We start from the raw sequence: 18,011 nt of genomic DNA, 5'->3' as shown, positions 1-18,011 counted from the left end.
AAATATTGCTGGATCGAAAAAATTACCAACAATAAAACTGGAATATATGTCGCAAAACCGACAAAAAATACTAATGTTTTGCAAACGGCGTCATCGTAAAATCGTAAAACATTCAAAGGTCATAATGCTACCGGAAACAGATGCAGCAATGAGATCAAAAACAGACAAAATCGGTATGTAATACCTCTCCTCAATATTTCCTTAAGCTGAAATGTTTCCAAATATTGCTAATACTATAAAAATTGTTAAAACGATAATGTTCGGTAACAAAGTCTGGACTATTCTATCATTCCATTTCAAAATAGCTAAATTTGTCAAATTATGGCTATACATCTTCGTAAACTTTTCAAAATGATGACAACATTCAATTATATTAGTTTATCATTTCATGTCAAAAACGGATATTGACTCATTATCAACTATTCTCTGACATTATCGGTTTTGTTTTTTTTTTTTTAATGTATACTCATACTTTAAAAGGAAAAACTGGGGGAACGGACCTATATTTCCCGGTAGATCACAATGAAAAAAGGTTTAGAATTTATATATTTATATATATATATATACAGCAGGGTCTGAAATTTGCAAAGCATTTTTTTTTTTCGTTCCCTCCGTGGGATTCGAACTTGTACCGCTGTGACATTAATGAAAACACCGCCTGTACTAAGTCCAGCGCCCTAGACCACTCGACCAGCTGGGCTATATAAATATGTAGCTTTCACTGGCGGGTCATTACTTCTCGTGGGATTAATCTAGGGCGTAGCTTATCACACGAAGTATGATAGTGCGGAACAGCTCATCTAGGTATTATTATGCAGGCTTAGAGGACCAAATTCACGATACATATCACAACAAATCAAAATTATACAAATGTCTCAGAATATATTTATACATATTGATATTAAAACATCTAATTTACAATAAAAATTTAAAACAATCAAGTTCCACTGTAATATAAATTAAAATTTAAAATAGTAAGATAGGATGACTTTGAGAAGTAATAAAAAAGAAAAGTAATTTGAATATTTTTACTTAGTTTGCCTTTTTGTAAGGTTGTATATATAACTCTTTCCTTACACATGTTGAGTATTTAACATTTGCCTATGACTTTTTGACAACAAGACGCTGATTTAAGTCTAAGAGATTTCCCGCCATTTTACATTATCCAAGATTTCTTCAGATTTTATTATAACCATCTTGAGTGGAGAAATAATTGAAAGAGTAATACAGAGAACCTAGATTTTAGGTGAAATCATAAGAATGTAATTCAGGGACAAAGACCAGAAAAGAAAAATAGACACACTAAAAAGAACATACAATAATCAAAATAATACATTCAAAGTAACAGAAGTAAATGAGCAACTCGGACTCCACTAAAACCTGGGATCATGGGCCAGGTGCATTTGTAAGGTAAGCGTGCTCTGCTTTTCTAGAACCATCCGCCGAATTGCTTATAAAAAGTCAAGTCCAGGGTAAACGAAAGAAGAAAGGAAAACTATGACACGTTAAACAAATCTGTTTTCATGGTGCATATGAATCCACCGTAACGATCAACGAGTTTATGATAACGACCATAAAACGTCTGTAGTGATGACTTCAATCTTGTAGCAACATAACTCTGTTCCCGAATTGTAAGACATCTAGCGCGATACCAAAAATCTGTGTAGTTGCAGCAAGCTATGGCACTACGCATGAGTTGTGATATGAAAACTCCATACGCAAGTGCAGAAGGGATGTTGCCACATATGAATGCAAAGTTGACAATACGGAATGAAAAAGTCATCGCGTTGTCGTATAGTTTAATCAAGAGTTTCCTTTATCACCGATCTCTAAGTGTGGGTCAAGGTATGAGGCTGACTTCACAGTGTTTGTAGTATCCTTTATCTCATTTCTTTGTGATAAATGCGATGTATAAAATCACCGAAACTAGGATTGTTTAACGATAATACGTCATTTATATAGAAGAAACTGAGATTTAAGGACCTAGCTAAACGATGTCCATTCTTTTGTATCAGATCAGTTTTTTGAAAAACCGTTCACCACACTGGACAAATATGTTGTTGATCAAAAATTCTAGCATTTTGAAAACATCTTCTTCGGTATATTTACAAGACGAATCGAAATTAATATTTACAAAGTATGAGGAATATCTACCAAGAACAACATATTTGTATCTAAGCGAACCGTCTTTTTTGGTGTAACAACGATGAATAATATTTTTGAGTCGGGATTTTAACTGAGTATGGGTAATTGACGTACAGAGAGATGAAAAATCACAGGTTTTAATGCTATTGTATTCTAACTTTGAATACAATAGCATTGTCTTGAACAGAGGGTTTCCAGAAGATCTTTCATTTTTTTTCTTTGGGGTCCACATTTAATAAATACCACTACGGGAGTAACAAGTGTCGGGTAGGACTGGAGACCTGTCACTGTGAGTATAGAAGTTAAAAGTTTTGAAAGAGGTTTTGTGGTACATTTTGCGGATCCAGCTATGTAGCGTTATTTGCATGGTTCTTATGGAGTTCTTAAGAATCAAGTACATAGTCGGTAGATCACATCGTCTATGGTAGAGAAGCCTAAAGAGGATAGCACAAATTTATGATTTTCCAAGATTTCTTCTATTGAGGAATAGGTCTTACTACTGCTATTATTTTCTATGTCAATCTCTGAAAATAAACATTGGATGTAAATCGTTTTGCATTCAAAAACAATCTATACCTTTGTTTGCAAACAGTAGCCGAAGAAATGGCCGTTTTCCTTCATTTTGACATTGAAAACAAACTGGTATAAAGAGTCTGCGGAAACCAATATCCAACATGATGGCCACAAGTTTGTATAATGAAGAGGTAGAAAATCGTTTTGTAATATTAAAAAATGTGACTGATTTTGCAATAATGCAAAGTGATTTTCTAATATTACAAAGTCATTTTCTAATATTACAAAGTCATTTTCTAATATTACAAATTCATTTATTGTCTAATATTACAAATTTGTAATGTATAATCTGTTTCGTATGCTTACAGACAATTGTTATAAAAATCTAAATACTGTGCGAGTGCTAGAAGAAAATATCTCGGTAACCCGAAACTAATATTCAATTGCTCTCTTACTCTCTTACGGTGCTCCATTGGGTTATAGATCTATCCAATTTTACCTAAAGATGCTTGAAATTTTAGAGTCCTGATTTATTATATAGCTGGTGTTCTATAATTATTTTCACTTTGAGTTTGTTTGTTAACAAGAAGTACTCAAAAAATAAATCGAAGCATTTAGCCAAATCTAGCATCGAGACGTTGTGAAATATAATGAATGAAGTCTCAGCGTTTTTTTATTGTGTGAGTGTTGTAAATATAATATATTTTAAAGCTGATTAAGGCCCCTCAAGGTGGCCAATGATACGTCAAAATAAAGCGGTAAATTAAAGATATCTTTAAAATAGTCTAAATTTTAATTCTAAATAAACAAATTGAATCATTTCAATAACGCAGGTTATAAACTTCCTTTTTACTACGAAAGCATACAATAACAATTTTATAAGTATTGTTAAACAGACCACAAACATATCACATATTTCGTTGATTGGGATCATATTTATCGTTATTTTCGTCTGCCGTTATAGTTGTTTCATTCTTACATTAGGCTACTTAAACTGATAAAATAAAATTCATTTGAACTGTCTATTGTGTAAATTGTAGATCTTTACCAAATCTTGACACATGGAGTAAAAATAGATGATAATTTTCAGAAGCGACATGTTAGTAAATTGTACGAAATAAACGTTTTATTTAGTACCAAAATTGTACAATCTTCGCTTCTGACAATAATATTGCCTGAAAGTTCATATAATCACATGGATTACATGGAAACTGCAATGCAATGTCCAACTACATTTGAATAAATATTGCACAGGGACAACCTCGTTTCGAATAAAAAAAATAATATACTTTAAGAAAAATGAGCCTCCGAAATTGATTTAAAACTACTTTTTTCCGCATATAACCTTAACCCAAAAGGAAATTTTAAAGTAATTTATATTTGAGCAAAGTACATTTTACAAAGCAATCACTACATGTACTCGCTTCCATTTCCACAAATACATGCTGAATTAAAAAAAAACAACAATAAAATAATTAAAAAAAACTTACTTTTCTAGATAAACTCCAATGTCGAACATGTCAATAACTTGGGAGATACTTATATCATTTCCGAAAGTGGGATCAAATGGTGATAGTCTAACATCATCTTCTATTTTTTGCCGATGCGTTTGCGAGTTCAAATTTGTTTTTCAGTGAATGAAAGAACAAAAATCTTTTTGATCGGATTTAATATTTTTTGCGGCTACAAAATTCTTACTATTTGCGCCTTAAAAAAACCCATATCATTATCAAAATATTAGAATATTAATGCTTACCCGAAAAAGCACTAAACTGTTCATTTAGGTTTCTGGTTTGATCGTCTTACAATTTGTAAATTAAGTCGACAGGGCTGCTGTAAGCGGATATTTTTCGTCAAACGACAACACGAGCTCCTTGCGTCAGAATGGTATGAATCTTTCAGATGTTGGTTAATAGGTGTGGCAAAATTCTTGTCACAAATCATGTATAGCACCGTCTTTCTCGATATTCACAAAACATTTGTTGAACTCGAAAGACTGTGCTAAGAATTTACTTAGTTTTCATTTATCAATCAGCTTACGCGGTAAATGCCCATATTTATAAATATGATAAAAAAACAAACTCCATCATTCTCAATGAACGCCGGATACAATTATATTTTCTTCATTTTGTTCCAATATTTAATGTTGTAAAAATTTTAAGTAACAGTCTTAGTAAGGATCATGCAAATTCTGTAATATGCGATACACCAAATAAAAGGCTATACTTTTTTATTTTTGTTATTAAGTTGTTTTGTGGGTCTTTATGATGACATTTATAATCATTCATTCCAATCTATCTGTTCTTAGGATAAAATTTAAATTGAAAACTCAATTGTTTCTATTGCGTTTCAGTATCATTTACAGAGTTTTCTCCCTTAATTTTGAATTCTATTGTACATTCTTTGTCATTCATATCTCCTATGAACAGGGATTATACGTCAATTTCTTTTTACTCTAGCATTTTATACATAATATTAAAAAAATGTAGCTTTTCCAACCAGGAAACACATTTTGCATGATTCTTAGTTGTAGTTCTACTGAAATATTTAAACATGAAATGGTAGTTAAAGTATTTCAAGGGAAGTGAGCGTAAACGTACTTATTGACAACACAATTGTTTCCTTATAGAGATACATGTTTACAATTTGTTTATATTTCTTGAAGTATGAGGAAACGTTGTGCTCGTTACTAAGGCGACTCATGGTCATTTTGTTTTTTATTCTTCCGAGTGACATAGCTATTTTACCTGCAATTCAGTCGTTTTGCATTTGAAAAATAACAAATCAAGTAAAATAAAGTCAATTTAAATCTATCGTGTAACAACCTTAGTTAACCTTGGCAAAGTGAGCATGCATCTATGAAGGTTAAAAATAAATTCTTCTTTTATATCGGTATTTATTACATAGACATCAGTAATTTACCGAATGTTCCCAGTGTAATTTTTTTCAATAATTCACACTGTGAAATAAATTTGGTAATTTCACTCTGGCGCTTTCTCCCGCCAAAACGTCACAACACGAATATCAATCCGCCTTTCACAAAATTTTAACTTTATGTTGAAAATAACAATGAATAATGCAGGAAATATATATAATTAATAGGATAATCAATTGGTTATCGTGATTAACCAAAATATTATCACTCGTGCCAAAAACGCATTAAAATGGTCTCACATATACTGTCAAGATGACAAATCCAATTTCAGAATCACCTGTGATATTTCACTCCACAAGAATATACAGCTATATAGACATGAAGAAAACATGTGACTTTTTGACTAATGTACATTATATGTTAAATGTATTAAATGTCCCTTTCTTGAATAGAAGTAGCATTATCGTGCTTGGACATGGTTTTGATATCAATTTAAATCTCATGAACTCGTGGATCGTTATGGTGTATCCATCTGCACCATGAAAACTGATTTATTCAACGGGTCATAGTTTTCCTTTCCTCGTTTATCTACCCCGGACTTGACTTTTTATGAGCAACTCGGCGAGTGTTTCTGGAAAAGCAGAGCACGCTTACCCTACCGGTGCACCTGGTCCATGCTCCGAGTTCTTACTGGAGTCTGAGTTGCTCATTTGCTTTTGTTACTTTGTATGTATGATTTTAGTTACTTTATGTTGTTTGTTGTGTATGTCTGTTTGTTTTCCATGTCTGGTCTTTGTCCTTGAATTGCATTCTTTTGATTACCGCTATAACCTTGGTTCCCTTGATTACTCTTGAACAAAATGTTCGTGATGCAGATATTATAGTAGTAACATATTGACACTTAATTGTAAATCCTTTATAAAAATTGTGTCAAATTTCAGGATTGAAACACACTCTACCTAATGATATTTAATTTATTCAAAGAATATGATGGATTGTTATAGGATTTAGGAACTAAAAGCCATGAAAAATCGTCATTGACATAAACACCGGAATAACTACATCAACATTTTTATACATGATTCCATAGTTCACTATAATTAAATTTCAAATCAATGAAACTAATGCAAATTAAAGGTTTTTAAATGTACATGATAGATTCATCCATGCTGTGTTGGTTTTATAAAGAGTCAAAAACACAGGAAAACAAATTTGAGCTTTCTTCTATGAATTTAAATGTTGAATCGATATATTTGATTGAATATACATTTGTGTATTATTATCCCTCCACACTTTAAGGTTAATGTTATATAAATATATGTATTATTGTTATATTTATTCCCCAGACTGATTGGATATATCCTTTAAAGTGGAGAGACCGTTCAAACACGGGTTTATCATTAATTGTACGTGTAAATGTATACAAGTGTATTTAACCGTTAATTATTCCTAGAATAGGCAGATGCAATATATCATCATTTGTTATATATGCAGTAACATAAAATTGCATACCTCACAGATAGCATGCATGCAGTTCTTAGGAGCATTGTTAGTTTATCATTGTTTTAAGGAAATATTTCAAGCAAGGTTTTTGCTTCTTTTCTGAACCTTGTATCCATCAACATATAAACAAAAGGATTTACGATATTGTTTAGAATAAATAGATGATACACAAACATGACCCATGGTCTTTCTTTATCTGAAAGTTCCTCCCAGAGCTCCTTTTTCACACTTTCAACAAAAAGAATCAAAGCCTTGGGTACGTAGCTCATAAAAAATATTACAGTTATGATAAAAAATATTATTGATAATTTGTATGTTAATCGACGATTGTTTTCACCAAGTCTGTTTAAATTATTTACAGAGGGCATTGATGTTTCGGTGTTTGACGGTTCAAACTGTGCGTTCTCGGTGCCTGTTGATTTGGTGTCTGAATCTGTCGAATATTCAGTATTTTGTGTTGTTTCAACAGACACTTCTCTACTACTACCACAGTTTTTCTTTCTTTCTCTTTTATTTATTTTGTTCTTATTTGTCTTTTTGTGGTTCTTATAAACAACTCTTCCTATTTTGAAATAAAGAAAAACAAGTGAGGAGAAAACTGTAATAGCAAGGACTCCTAAAACTATCGAATAAATTGCTCGCACTAATCGAAATCCTGTCTTGATTTTTCCACATCGACTACCAGTTAAATTGTAACGTAAACTTTCAAATGGAACGGTATCAAAAACGAATCCTAAAGGTAAAGCGCCAGCAAATGATACAAAGACACTAACTGCAACTAGACTTCGTTTCATTGCAGTAGTCATTGTTGGTTTCAACGGCTGGCAAACTCGCAGATATCGCTGTACAGAGATAACAAGCAACAATATTATAGGAATGTAAGTTACAAAACCGGCTAAGAACTGTAATGTCTTACAAGTGAATTCGTTTTGAAATGTAACTTGATGGAAATATTGATAGATCATAAAGCCCCCACAATACGTTGCAGCGAGAAGATCAAAAACGGCCAATATTGGTATGAAATATCTCTCTTCCGAACATCCTCTCATCCGGAAAGTGTAAACTAAAATCACCAAAACGTTTCCAAAGGCAGCTAGAAATATAAAGATAAACAATATGACAATGTTTGGTAGAAGGTTCTTCATTATCCTTTCGTTCCATTCCGGAATTGTCATGTTAGTCTGATTGTTATTGTTCATAATGACAGAATGTTTTACCCTTCATAACACAACTGATATATACTTTATCTGTTTCCTGGTTAACTTTGATAAATAGTTTAATAGGTCGAGACCTCTAGAAGTCTGACGTACCCAAAAATGTTACGTCTCTATGACTAAATAAAGAGCAAAACAATACTCTCGGTTGACTTGTTATCAAATGACCTGTATTGACAGTTTCTAGCGTGTAAATGATAAAACAAAATACTCTTTTAAGTTTCCGGTTATGTTTTAGTTCCCATTCCACCTTATTTCCTAAGCATATTGGGTTTATATGATATTCTATCGATTCCATGCTCAAATAAGGAAATTTTAGTTCGCAGTAAATAATGTACTGACGGGTTCATTGAAATACTATTTTATGCATTATGTACTTATTCAAGTGATATCTCTGTCCTTATACAGTAAAACTCTCAACCTGATTAAACTCAATACTGAAAGTTCATTACTTTTGTTCTGTTTCAGAAGTAACTTCCGTTTGATCAATTCATTTTAAGTACATTTCCGTGTTAGAATTTCGCAGATGGTGATACATTTAAATATTATTTAAAAATTATATGTTATATAACCTTCATCAGATAGCATTGATAAATATTTATGATAACAGGAGACAAACTGTATCACTATTATCAAACTGCTCATGTATCTACTTAACTTATTCAATACTGAATAATTATATTATTATATAATATTGTAATGGGGAAATCACAACCTTCTTATAATTGTATGACAGTGTTATGTAAGAGGTCGTGTCGCTGAAGTTTACGTTTTCACTAATATCATATAATATGTTTGAATAAATGCATTTTTTTTTCTATGAAAACTGGGAAAATTTTGAGTTGACTTGATTACTACTTGGCATTTCAATATAATTAAATTTATAACGAATTATAAGTGTAGTATTAAAATAAGCGACAATATCCTTAACAGTAACCTTTCAAAATGTCAAAAGAATTTCGAAAATGGAAATAAGAAAACTGACCAATTAACAAATCTCAACTTTCCAGATGAATAATTTCTCACTCCGCATTTCATTTCTGCATTGTTGTTTTCTTCTATTGATCAAACTTTACGACAAACGTGATGACTTTTCATTCAATTGTCAACTTTCCCTTCATCGCGTGGCAACATCCCTTCAGCACCTGCGTATGGAGTGTTCATATAACAGCTCATCCGTTATGCCAGAGCTTGTCGAAACTAGGCAGATTTTTTGTATCGCGCTAGAATTCTAGCAAATAGGCTTGTGGAACTGGGTTATGTTGCAACAACATTGAAGTCATCACTACAGAAGTTTTATGGTCGTCATCATGAACTCGTTAATCGCTACACTGCATCCATCTGCGCCTTGAAAACTGATTTATTCAAAGGGTCATAGTTTTCCTTTCCTCTTTCGTCTTCCCCGGACTTGACTTTTTATGAGCAACTCGGCGGTTGTTTCTAGAAAAGCAGAGGGCGCTTACCCTACCGGTTCACCTGGTCCACGCTCCCAGTTGTTAGTGGAGTCCGATCACGAGTTGCACATTTGCTTTTTTTTTTTTGCTTTGTATGTATGATTTCAGTTACTTTATGTTCTTTGTTGTGTATGTTTGTTTTTCATGCTGGTCCCTGGATTACATTCTTTTAATTACCGCTATAACCTTGTCGATTACTCTTTTATTTTTGCATTTGAAAGAGGTACTGCATTATCGTTGTAATCTAATGTAGCCTGTAGCGTTATAAGCGTAATACCTTAATACTGACTAGATGCAAACTCAATCAACAGACAGGCCTCAAAGAACTAAATAGTGTTATCAGTGTGGTCCATTGTAACACATTTCTAACCGAACAACTAAAAAATGCACCGAAGATAGCATTTTGTCAACAAAATTCTTATTGTGAACTGTCATACCCAAAATGTCGATGTCACAAGGTGCATTTTGTGTAATTGGTGCAAAATTCAGAAAGCGATTTAACATCACTACAGCTTTGTCATGCCCCATAACCTTATTTATGGATCACACTTGCCGCAATATAAATTTTGCCGAATTGAGCAATACAGACTGCTATCAATGAAACGATTGACTGGTGTGATTTGTTTTGTTTTTTTTTTTTCGGGCTATGAAAAGGTGCATTATTCAACAACCACCATCCTTTTTTTTCAACAAGATATTTGCAAAAATTAAGACCGACGCGTCAGCAGTTGGTGATTCAAATACGTCAAAATCCAAAAATGTGGCTTAAACATGAACACACGAAACATACATTATATTACATACTCAATGTAGCGAACCAAAGAAAAAGATTACACATAAGACTTTTAGATAAGGAAAAAAAGATCGCGGCTCTAATAAATGGAATATTTGAATTTGAAGTATACTGCTCTCCATTGTTTCATTTTGAAGGTAAACAGTCTGACAGATGACAAATTTGTAGAAAGTTACTCCCCTGTGCTTAAAATCTCAAAAAAAAACAAAGACAAAGTCGGGAATATGAAAAAGGACAATTTAAAGATATTAAACACATAAAAAACTGTTATGTATACATGTTCACACGATGAAATAGATTTCGTTTAAATCTAATATTGAGTTTGAAAATACTGATGGTCATTCGTTTATTTATGATTACATTATTTTCCAACCAAGAAATGATGAATGCTGGTCTGGGAAACAATTAATATGACCGGCGTAATTCGTAGGATGTGTTTTGATGACAACAACATCCCCTTGAGCTACGTACAAAACAACAATTCCCGAAACAGTTTCGAAGCCAACATTGTTCATACTGTCTGTTAGTATGTTGCCCCTGACATCAGAATTGACCATTATTTGCGTAAATGAACAATATCCATGTCCTGTAACAATGGACCAACTAAAACATAATACCCAGTAGATGGAACAGTGAAAATACCGTCGAATTTGTTATAGTGTCCACCACTGTTTGTAACAACGTCTTTAAAAATGATAGTTTGTCCTTTTCCTGTCGCGATTTCACTGTGTGCCGAAATTTTTGCATAAAATGCCACACTATCCCCTGAACGTTCATCTGTAATAGAAAATATAATATTCCAAATAAGATTTATAACCCCCATAAAAAAAACACGTTTTAAGTTTATGGTTTCATTAGACTTGAGTATCGCAGTTTATCTGCAGTAATCTCCACCAATCAACTTCGCGTAATTTTTCCATACTTTTCTACCTCTCATTTCACAAATTAATTTGCCTCTTAAGAATATTCTCGATTTTTGGAGGGATCAAAAGTCTTAATGAGTTTCACAGGGTCATAAAGCCAAGATTTTCATAACTCAGTTGTTCGAACTTCTTAGTCATTCTTGAACATTACAAATAACGAAACAAATACATGTTACATCATGAAGCATAATGTAATGGCTTTCGTCTACAATTGGTCAATTTAAGCGATCTTCAATGGACCAGGAGGACACATTTTGCACCTTAACTCTTACACCGATGGAATATTGTTGTTGCGTCTTTCTTTAAAAATGAGAACTGAGACATCGTGCATCGTTTGTTGATTTGCTTGCTGTCTAGGAATATCATTATAAAAATCATATTTGTTGTGTTTTGTCAAGGTATAACACTGCTTCAGATGATTTGTTTATTTTTATTTTTTTACTTAAGCAGGTTGTTATAAGGGTAACTGTAAATCATACAGAAATTGATAAGTGGGATGTGTACGGTTGGGTATCTCAACCAGCGTAGTTAAAAACAGCACTTTAGTAAAAACAGCACTTTAGTAAAAACAGAGGAAACGATCTCCTCTGATATTTGTTTCTCAATATCATTCATACATAATGAAGTTGTTAGGGTACATGGTCTTATGTTACAATAAAAAAAACTCATAATACAATAACTAATTGATGTTTTCAAAAACAATCTTACTCACATTCGTACATTGAAAAATACTTCTACAAGGTAAATAAATTCAGGGGTGATCTCAAAAATGATTTTTTAAAGATTTTCTTTTCTGTATTAATTTCAATAGCACAAAAATTACCAACGTCCATGCATCACATATATGTAGTAGTACAATGCGCTTCATTTTTACCTTTGGGGAACGCCACATACACTGTGCCAATAACTTTGTATCATATTTTACCCTTTACTGTGAAACCAGCTGACTTAGTTTCTACATTTTCATAGCCTTAATGAGGGGAGGGGCGCAAATTACGTTGTTGATGAGAGTGTACGGTGTCATAAGTGTAGGGATAATTCTTATTTGCTAATAGTAAGTACTGCGTTTTGTGGGAAACTTTCGGCAATATACCCGATAAGGGACATCATTCAAAATTATTGAGCGTAGTTGTAATATCCAATAAATCCAGACTGAATATATGACAAATGTTTCCCTGTTTTATCAACAATGACTTAAGTGTATGAAAATACACGTGTCCAGAGCAATGAAGTTTTTGTGGATCGGTTTTGCATGTCGACAAATGTTTCACGGTGTTCTTTCAATAGCACCGACTGTTGGAGGCCATGTGCTCCAGTTTTTTTTTATATTGCCTTCCATTCGTCAAGTCTTCGGAACTGAGGTTAATGTATGAATCTTTTCCCAGATGATAGGAATGGGCCACTGTATTAATTTTTGTGTCTCTGCGGTAGGCGAAGAAAAAAAAACATTTTTGTCGAAAATGTTAACATTCCCTCTCTCCCTACCAGTAATGATCATCATGGTTTTAGTTCTACATTACAAACATAAGCTGATCAGGTTTGGTGGTTTGTAACAGGTACAAAATAACTTGAGTGAGATAATTATAAAAAGTACTGGCTTCGATATGGAGGTAGCACACGAAAAATGCTAGTGCTCAAACTAGTCGTTTCTTTCTATCGCCATCCATAGTTTGGATAATTTCTTTTCGAAAACTTAAGCCATAAAACTTCACAGAACATGCGTCAGTACTGTTTTTGCGGTCATGTGTGAGAAACCTATCAATATCGTAAAGCTGCCATCAACAAAGTATCCCACCTGTTCGACACATGAGGAGTTTAAACACCTATTTCTGTGCCAATATTCAAGGCTTTATCACGTTTTTTGAAGCTGAAAAAGTGACCCGTCGCTGAAAAAAAAAAGATTCTATGCGAGTTATTTAATGTCAAGTCTCTCATTATGTTGCACCAATGAACACTTTTCATTCTGTGTAATGGCGTAAAACTGCACCATATTATGGATTTCTCAGTTTAATGCAATGTTGCTTTTAAGTCGTTGCAGACTGTTTGCAAGCTCCTTCCTGGTAGTCTATGTATCTCGAATGCAGTGGTTGTTGCAGCAATGATTTGAATTTACCATTTATAAAAGACCAAAATGTAATGATCTCATCCACGAGTTGTTATTTCTTGGGCGATTTTGGGCAATTTTTATTACACAAGGCCATTAGAATCTGTTTCAAATCGTGAAATTGTGTACTGATCTTTAGTTCAAGCTATTTCACGTTGGGTTGGGACACCAAAACCTGGAGACGATCGACGCAAATTTTCGAGATGTTGAAGACCTTTTCATGGCAGCATTTAAACGTCACTCAAAATCAAATCCTCAAACTTGGTCTTTTTCTACTAGTTAGTTAGCTAAGTGAACTAACTACAAAAATTCGTGATAAACACTAGCGACATTTCGTGACATTCACTTTTTCGGAGTCACCGAAGTGACGGATGGTCAAATAAACCAGCATTTAAAGTTTGAATCATGGATACAAATAAACTTCTCGATTTACCTGGGAAAATATATAATATGTATTTTGAAAAATTTAGTATAGCTATGCGTTCTTTTTTCAGGGTTTATTGTTATACGCAAACATTCCGATAAAAACAATTAAACTTACTGAGATTTCCGGGGACATCTAATATAGAGTTGTCATCATTCGGGTTACTGTCAAATCATTATTATCTTTGATATTTACTGTCCTCTTTCTTCTGTAGCCTTGCTTCGGCAGTTTGTAACTTTCCAAGACCGTTTCTAGATTTTGAACCAGCGTCTCAAGTTTGTCGATGCGTTCGATTTCATTACATGAACATATACATTCAGATGTACATAATGTACCCATTAACAAAATGACTAACAACCTAAGTGTCCTTTCAGTGCGTATATCCATCAATGACAAGTTTAAAACATCAAGTATATGTTTATGACTTTAACAGTGCTATGAATATCATTCAATAAAAGCTTTAAAACCAAGATACATACATATTTTTAGATCAGCCGAAAATTTTACGAACTTGTTTGCTTTGAGATAAACCTTATTTTGTTGTACATGTTGATCAAACATTATAATATACAACATTTATAGCAATTAATTTTAAGTAGCAATCCGCCTAAGACGCATGCAATTTTCACTGAAAGTGATTGATTTATTGATGTCAGGTATTTTATCCAAATTGACTTTAAATCAGTTGGATATATAAGAAAAACTATTAATGAAATAAAAAATGAAAAATGTTTTCACCGTTACCATAGTAACAACCACTCCATTTTAGCAATTTTTTATCACAGACTGACCATTTATGCTCCTTTATTTTACTTACCCCAGAGCGATAGGTGTAAAATATCAGCATAAATAGTCTGCCCGTGGTAAAACAATGATAAAATGGAGTTTCCGTGATTTACTTCGATTCTAATAGGACAATAACGGTACTTTTGTTACATTTTCATGACCTAACACGATAACCTAACCCACCATATTTTTCCATATTTGGCTGTATACTTTACGTTATGTCAGTTGAAGTGGTCGCTAGTGAAACTTTGCTTTGTATTTTTTTTTTATAATGAAGGAAAGGGTAATAGTCGTTTGCATTACAGGTCAATGTGTTAACACATGGACAATTTTTCATTTATTGACGATTGATATTATTATTTGGTTTCATACATGATGGTGCACGAGTAAGTGATTTTTACGGTACATAATTGAATTTGTAATATTAGAAAATTAATTTGTAAATTGAATTTGTAATATTAGAAAATGAATTTGTAAATTGAATTTGCAATATTAGAAAATGAATTTGTAATATTAGAAATTTTGTAAAATCAGTCACATTTTTTTAATATTACAAAATGATTTTCTAATATTACAAATTCATTTTCTAATATTACAAATTCAATTTATTTATAATATCAAAAAAGTGTTTTGTGACATTAGAAATCTAATTACTAATATTAGAAAATGAATTTGTAATATTAAAATATCATTTTAATATTGGAATACACTTATTTTCTTATTTCCTACATCAGCAATTGAAATAATTCATATGTTCAAATAATATGTTTCAGGTATTACCAAATCGGACAATTTTGATATTACCTTGATAATATGCCTGATACGAAACCTGTCTTCTACCTAAAAACCAATCAATGGGCATGACCATCTTCCACTGGCAGCTGAAAAAAATGGCGTCTGCTGATCTTGCTCGAATCAAGCATTACAGAAACTTTTTAGCTCGTCTAGGTAAAATAGAGATTGGAACTGCTGTCTTTGTTAGGTCATGGACTGATGTCAAAATCCATGTACTTTTATCAGTAATTACCTATAAATTCGCACCCACCTACCGATGGTAATGAAAAGAACTGTTCTCAACAATTACCGTTGAATTTAATTGAATTCTTTGCATTCAATTTGTTTGTTGTTTTTTTTTTTAGGTTTTTTGACGTTTGTTTTTTTTTTTTGTGTGTTAGTTGTTTTTTTTAATTTTTTTAACCATATCAAGCTGTGTTCTATTCAACATTTGTCATCAAATAGATAGGAATTGATAACAGAAATTTGAAACCTTTAACAGTATCAAACTATCCTTTGACTGCGTGAGTACATGCTAACGTTAGTATATGTTCTAAACGCGTTACATGCCGAAATACGTTGTATGTATTTATGCATTAACAACGTCAATTCTCTAGATATGAAAAGCAAGAATGTCCTCACTCTTTTAGTGATTATATGAAAGCCTTTGAATTAGCCCATATAAAAATTAGAAATGTCAGATTTCCTTTTAATGACTAAAATAGGCTATGATTTTTTAATTTAAAACAGTCATTTTTTATTAAAATCATTTTAATTGTGATATAAATTCCTGATATGTATTTTTGATTTATATAACTATTTTCAATATTATCTTAAAAACTCTTAAAAATTTTCAACGTGTTCCAATGTGCTATTTATAAGATTGGCATGCGTTAGATAAACACCGGAGGTAAGATACACACGCTCATAAACGCTGTATAGTAGTTTCTTGTACAATGATAATGCGTGGGATGGATAATGATCAAACATTCCTCGAACGTATACCAACGCCCTTAACGTTTGTCTTACTACCTGACAATTTACATTTAGAGCTGTAAGTTAAAATGTTGTGTCATAAAAAAAATATTTATGATTTGTTTGGATTCTTGTCACATTTGTTTAGTTCTACAGAAAAAGATATGGCAGGTTCTTGAGGAATCAATACGGTATAAGATATGTACACGCTAGGTGAATGTAAGACAAATATAGTGCAAGCGTTTGGCATACGTCAAGTAATCATTTAAAAAGCAGTGAACACGCCATACGCTGTCACTAAGCTCTATTGATACCCCGGACTTGACTTTTATGAGCAACTCGGCGGCTGTTTCTAGAAAAGCATAATTGACAATCATAGACTTCATAAGAAATCTCGTTAAATTATTGGCCTTGTACTAACTCTTGGTGGGTGAGTAGACTAAAAAGATGACATATTGCTAGGCTTCTTCATTTTGGGTAACATATAACATTAGTGTCTATCGCATTTTTAAATTTTAGTTCCATTTTTAGAGTTGACAGCTAGCATATTAGCATATAACAGAATGAAAATATACGTGAAACCACGTGCCACAACGATAGAAGCAATGGAAACACTTCGTTCGCGAAGTGTTCTTTGCTTAACTGGGAAAGAAGGGGATGAAAAAACTTCGCTTGCTTATCATTTGATAGACGAAATGCACCAAGTATGCTTATATTCAGGCGAGGCTGTATTTATAGCAGTGATTGTGACTGACACGCATGACCTTAAACAAGTGATAAGGGCTAAAAATATAAAAAAAATATCATTATATTTATCGATGACCCATTCGGTAAATCGAACTTCCTTATGAGCAAGTGTGAAGAGTGGGAAAAACATCTAAAAATGCTTGAAAAGGTTATTAAAAAGAACAGTTGTTTGATTGTGCCATCTCGCAACAGTGTCATAAGTGAAAATCAGTTTGCAGTTCAAAACATTTCAATCTTCAAAGTAGAAAAAACTGTGATCATAAAGAGGGCAATATGCACATCGTTAGATGTTACATTACGAGAACTTGAAATAAAAAGCATTTTAAAAAGAGAAACGCATTTTATTGAAAAGAAGCCACTTTCTGTCGAAATCTTCGAATTCAATCATCGAACAATTCTAGAAAGTGTTCTTCTTTCATACACAGAGGAAGAAGATTAGAGAAATGCGATATTTGAGTATGCTACAAATGACATTATTGCAGAATTCGCACGGCCTTTTTCGTTTACGCTTTGCGCCAAGTTTCAATAACTATATTCCACAAGCACCATTTCCATCTGAGGCAGCAACCATTATGGTAATTTGCCCATATATGTTTTACCTATCCTATAGGCTCTCATTCCGCTCCATTTTCTTTATTTGTTAGTTCTATATATACATCTGAGTCCAACAGGAGAGAAATGGACTTCGGTGATCTATTTAGTACTGTTTTTTATCAAGATAGTTTCTGTATTGCATGTGTTTGTGTAATTCGGATTTTTTCTTAATACTTCTTCTACCATC

General features: G+C 32.7%; 1 protein-coding gene across 1 annotated transcript; it reads right to left on the bottom strand.

Moving 5' to 3' along the window:
- Window positions 1-6,563: 6,563 nt before the first annotated feature.
- On the bottom strand, window positions 6,564-8,554 carry LOC148628327 (cholecystokinin receptor-like). Its single transcript, XM_088564719.1, has one exon. It carries the CDS (start codon window positions 8,233-8,235, stop codon window positions 7,099-7,101), a length of 1,137 nt encoding a protein of 378 aa, XP_088420845.1. The 5' UTR covers window positions 8,236-8,554; the 3' UTR covers window positions 6,564-7,098.
- Between the last annotated feature and the right edge of the window lie 9,457 nt (window positions 8,555-18,011).

This window comes from Perna viridis, chromosome 1 (assembly GCF_037379345.1).
Source record: "Perna viridis isolate PV_CMFRI_1.1 ecotype Kerala chromosome 1, ASM3737934v1, whole genome shotgun sequence".
Classification (NCBI taxonomy): Eukaryota; Metazoa; Mollusca; class Bivalvia; order Mytilida; family Mytilidae; genus Perna; species Perna viridis.
The sequence above is the reverse complement of the archived record's forward strand: the minus strand, read 5'-3'. Positions and strand labels throughout refer to the sequence as shown.

What these genes read in the sequence shown, in the direction of transcription:
- LOC148628327 (XM_088564719.1), bottom strand. Translation starts at nt 8,235, where the DNA reads ATGAACAATAACAATCAGACTAACATGACAATTCCGGAATGGAACGAA.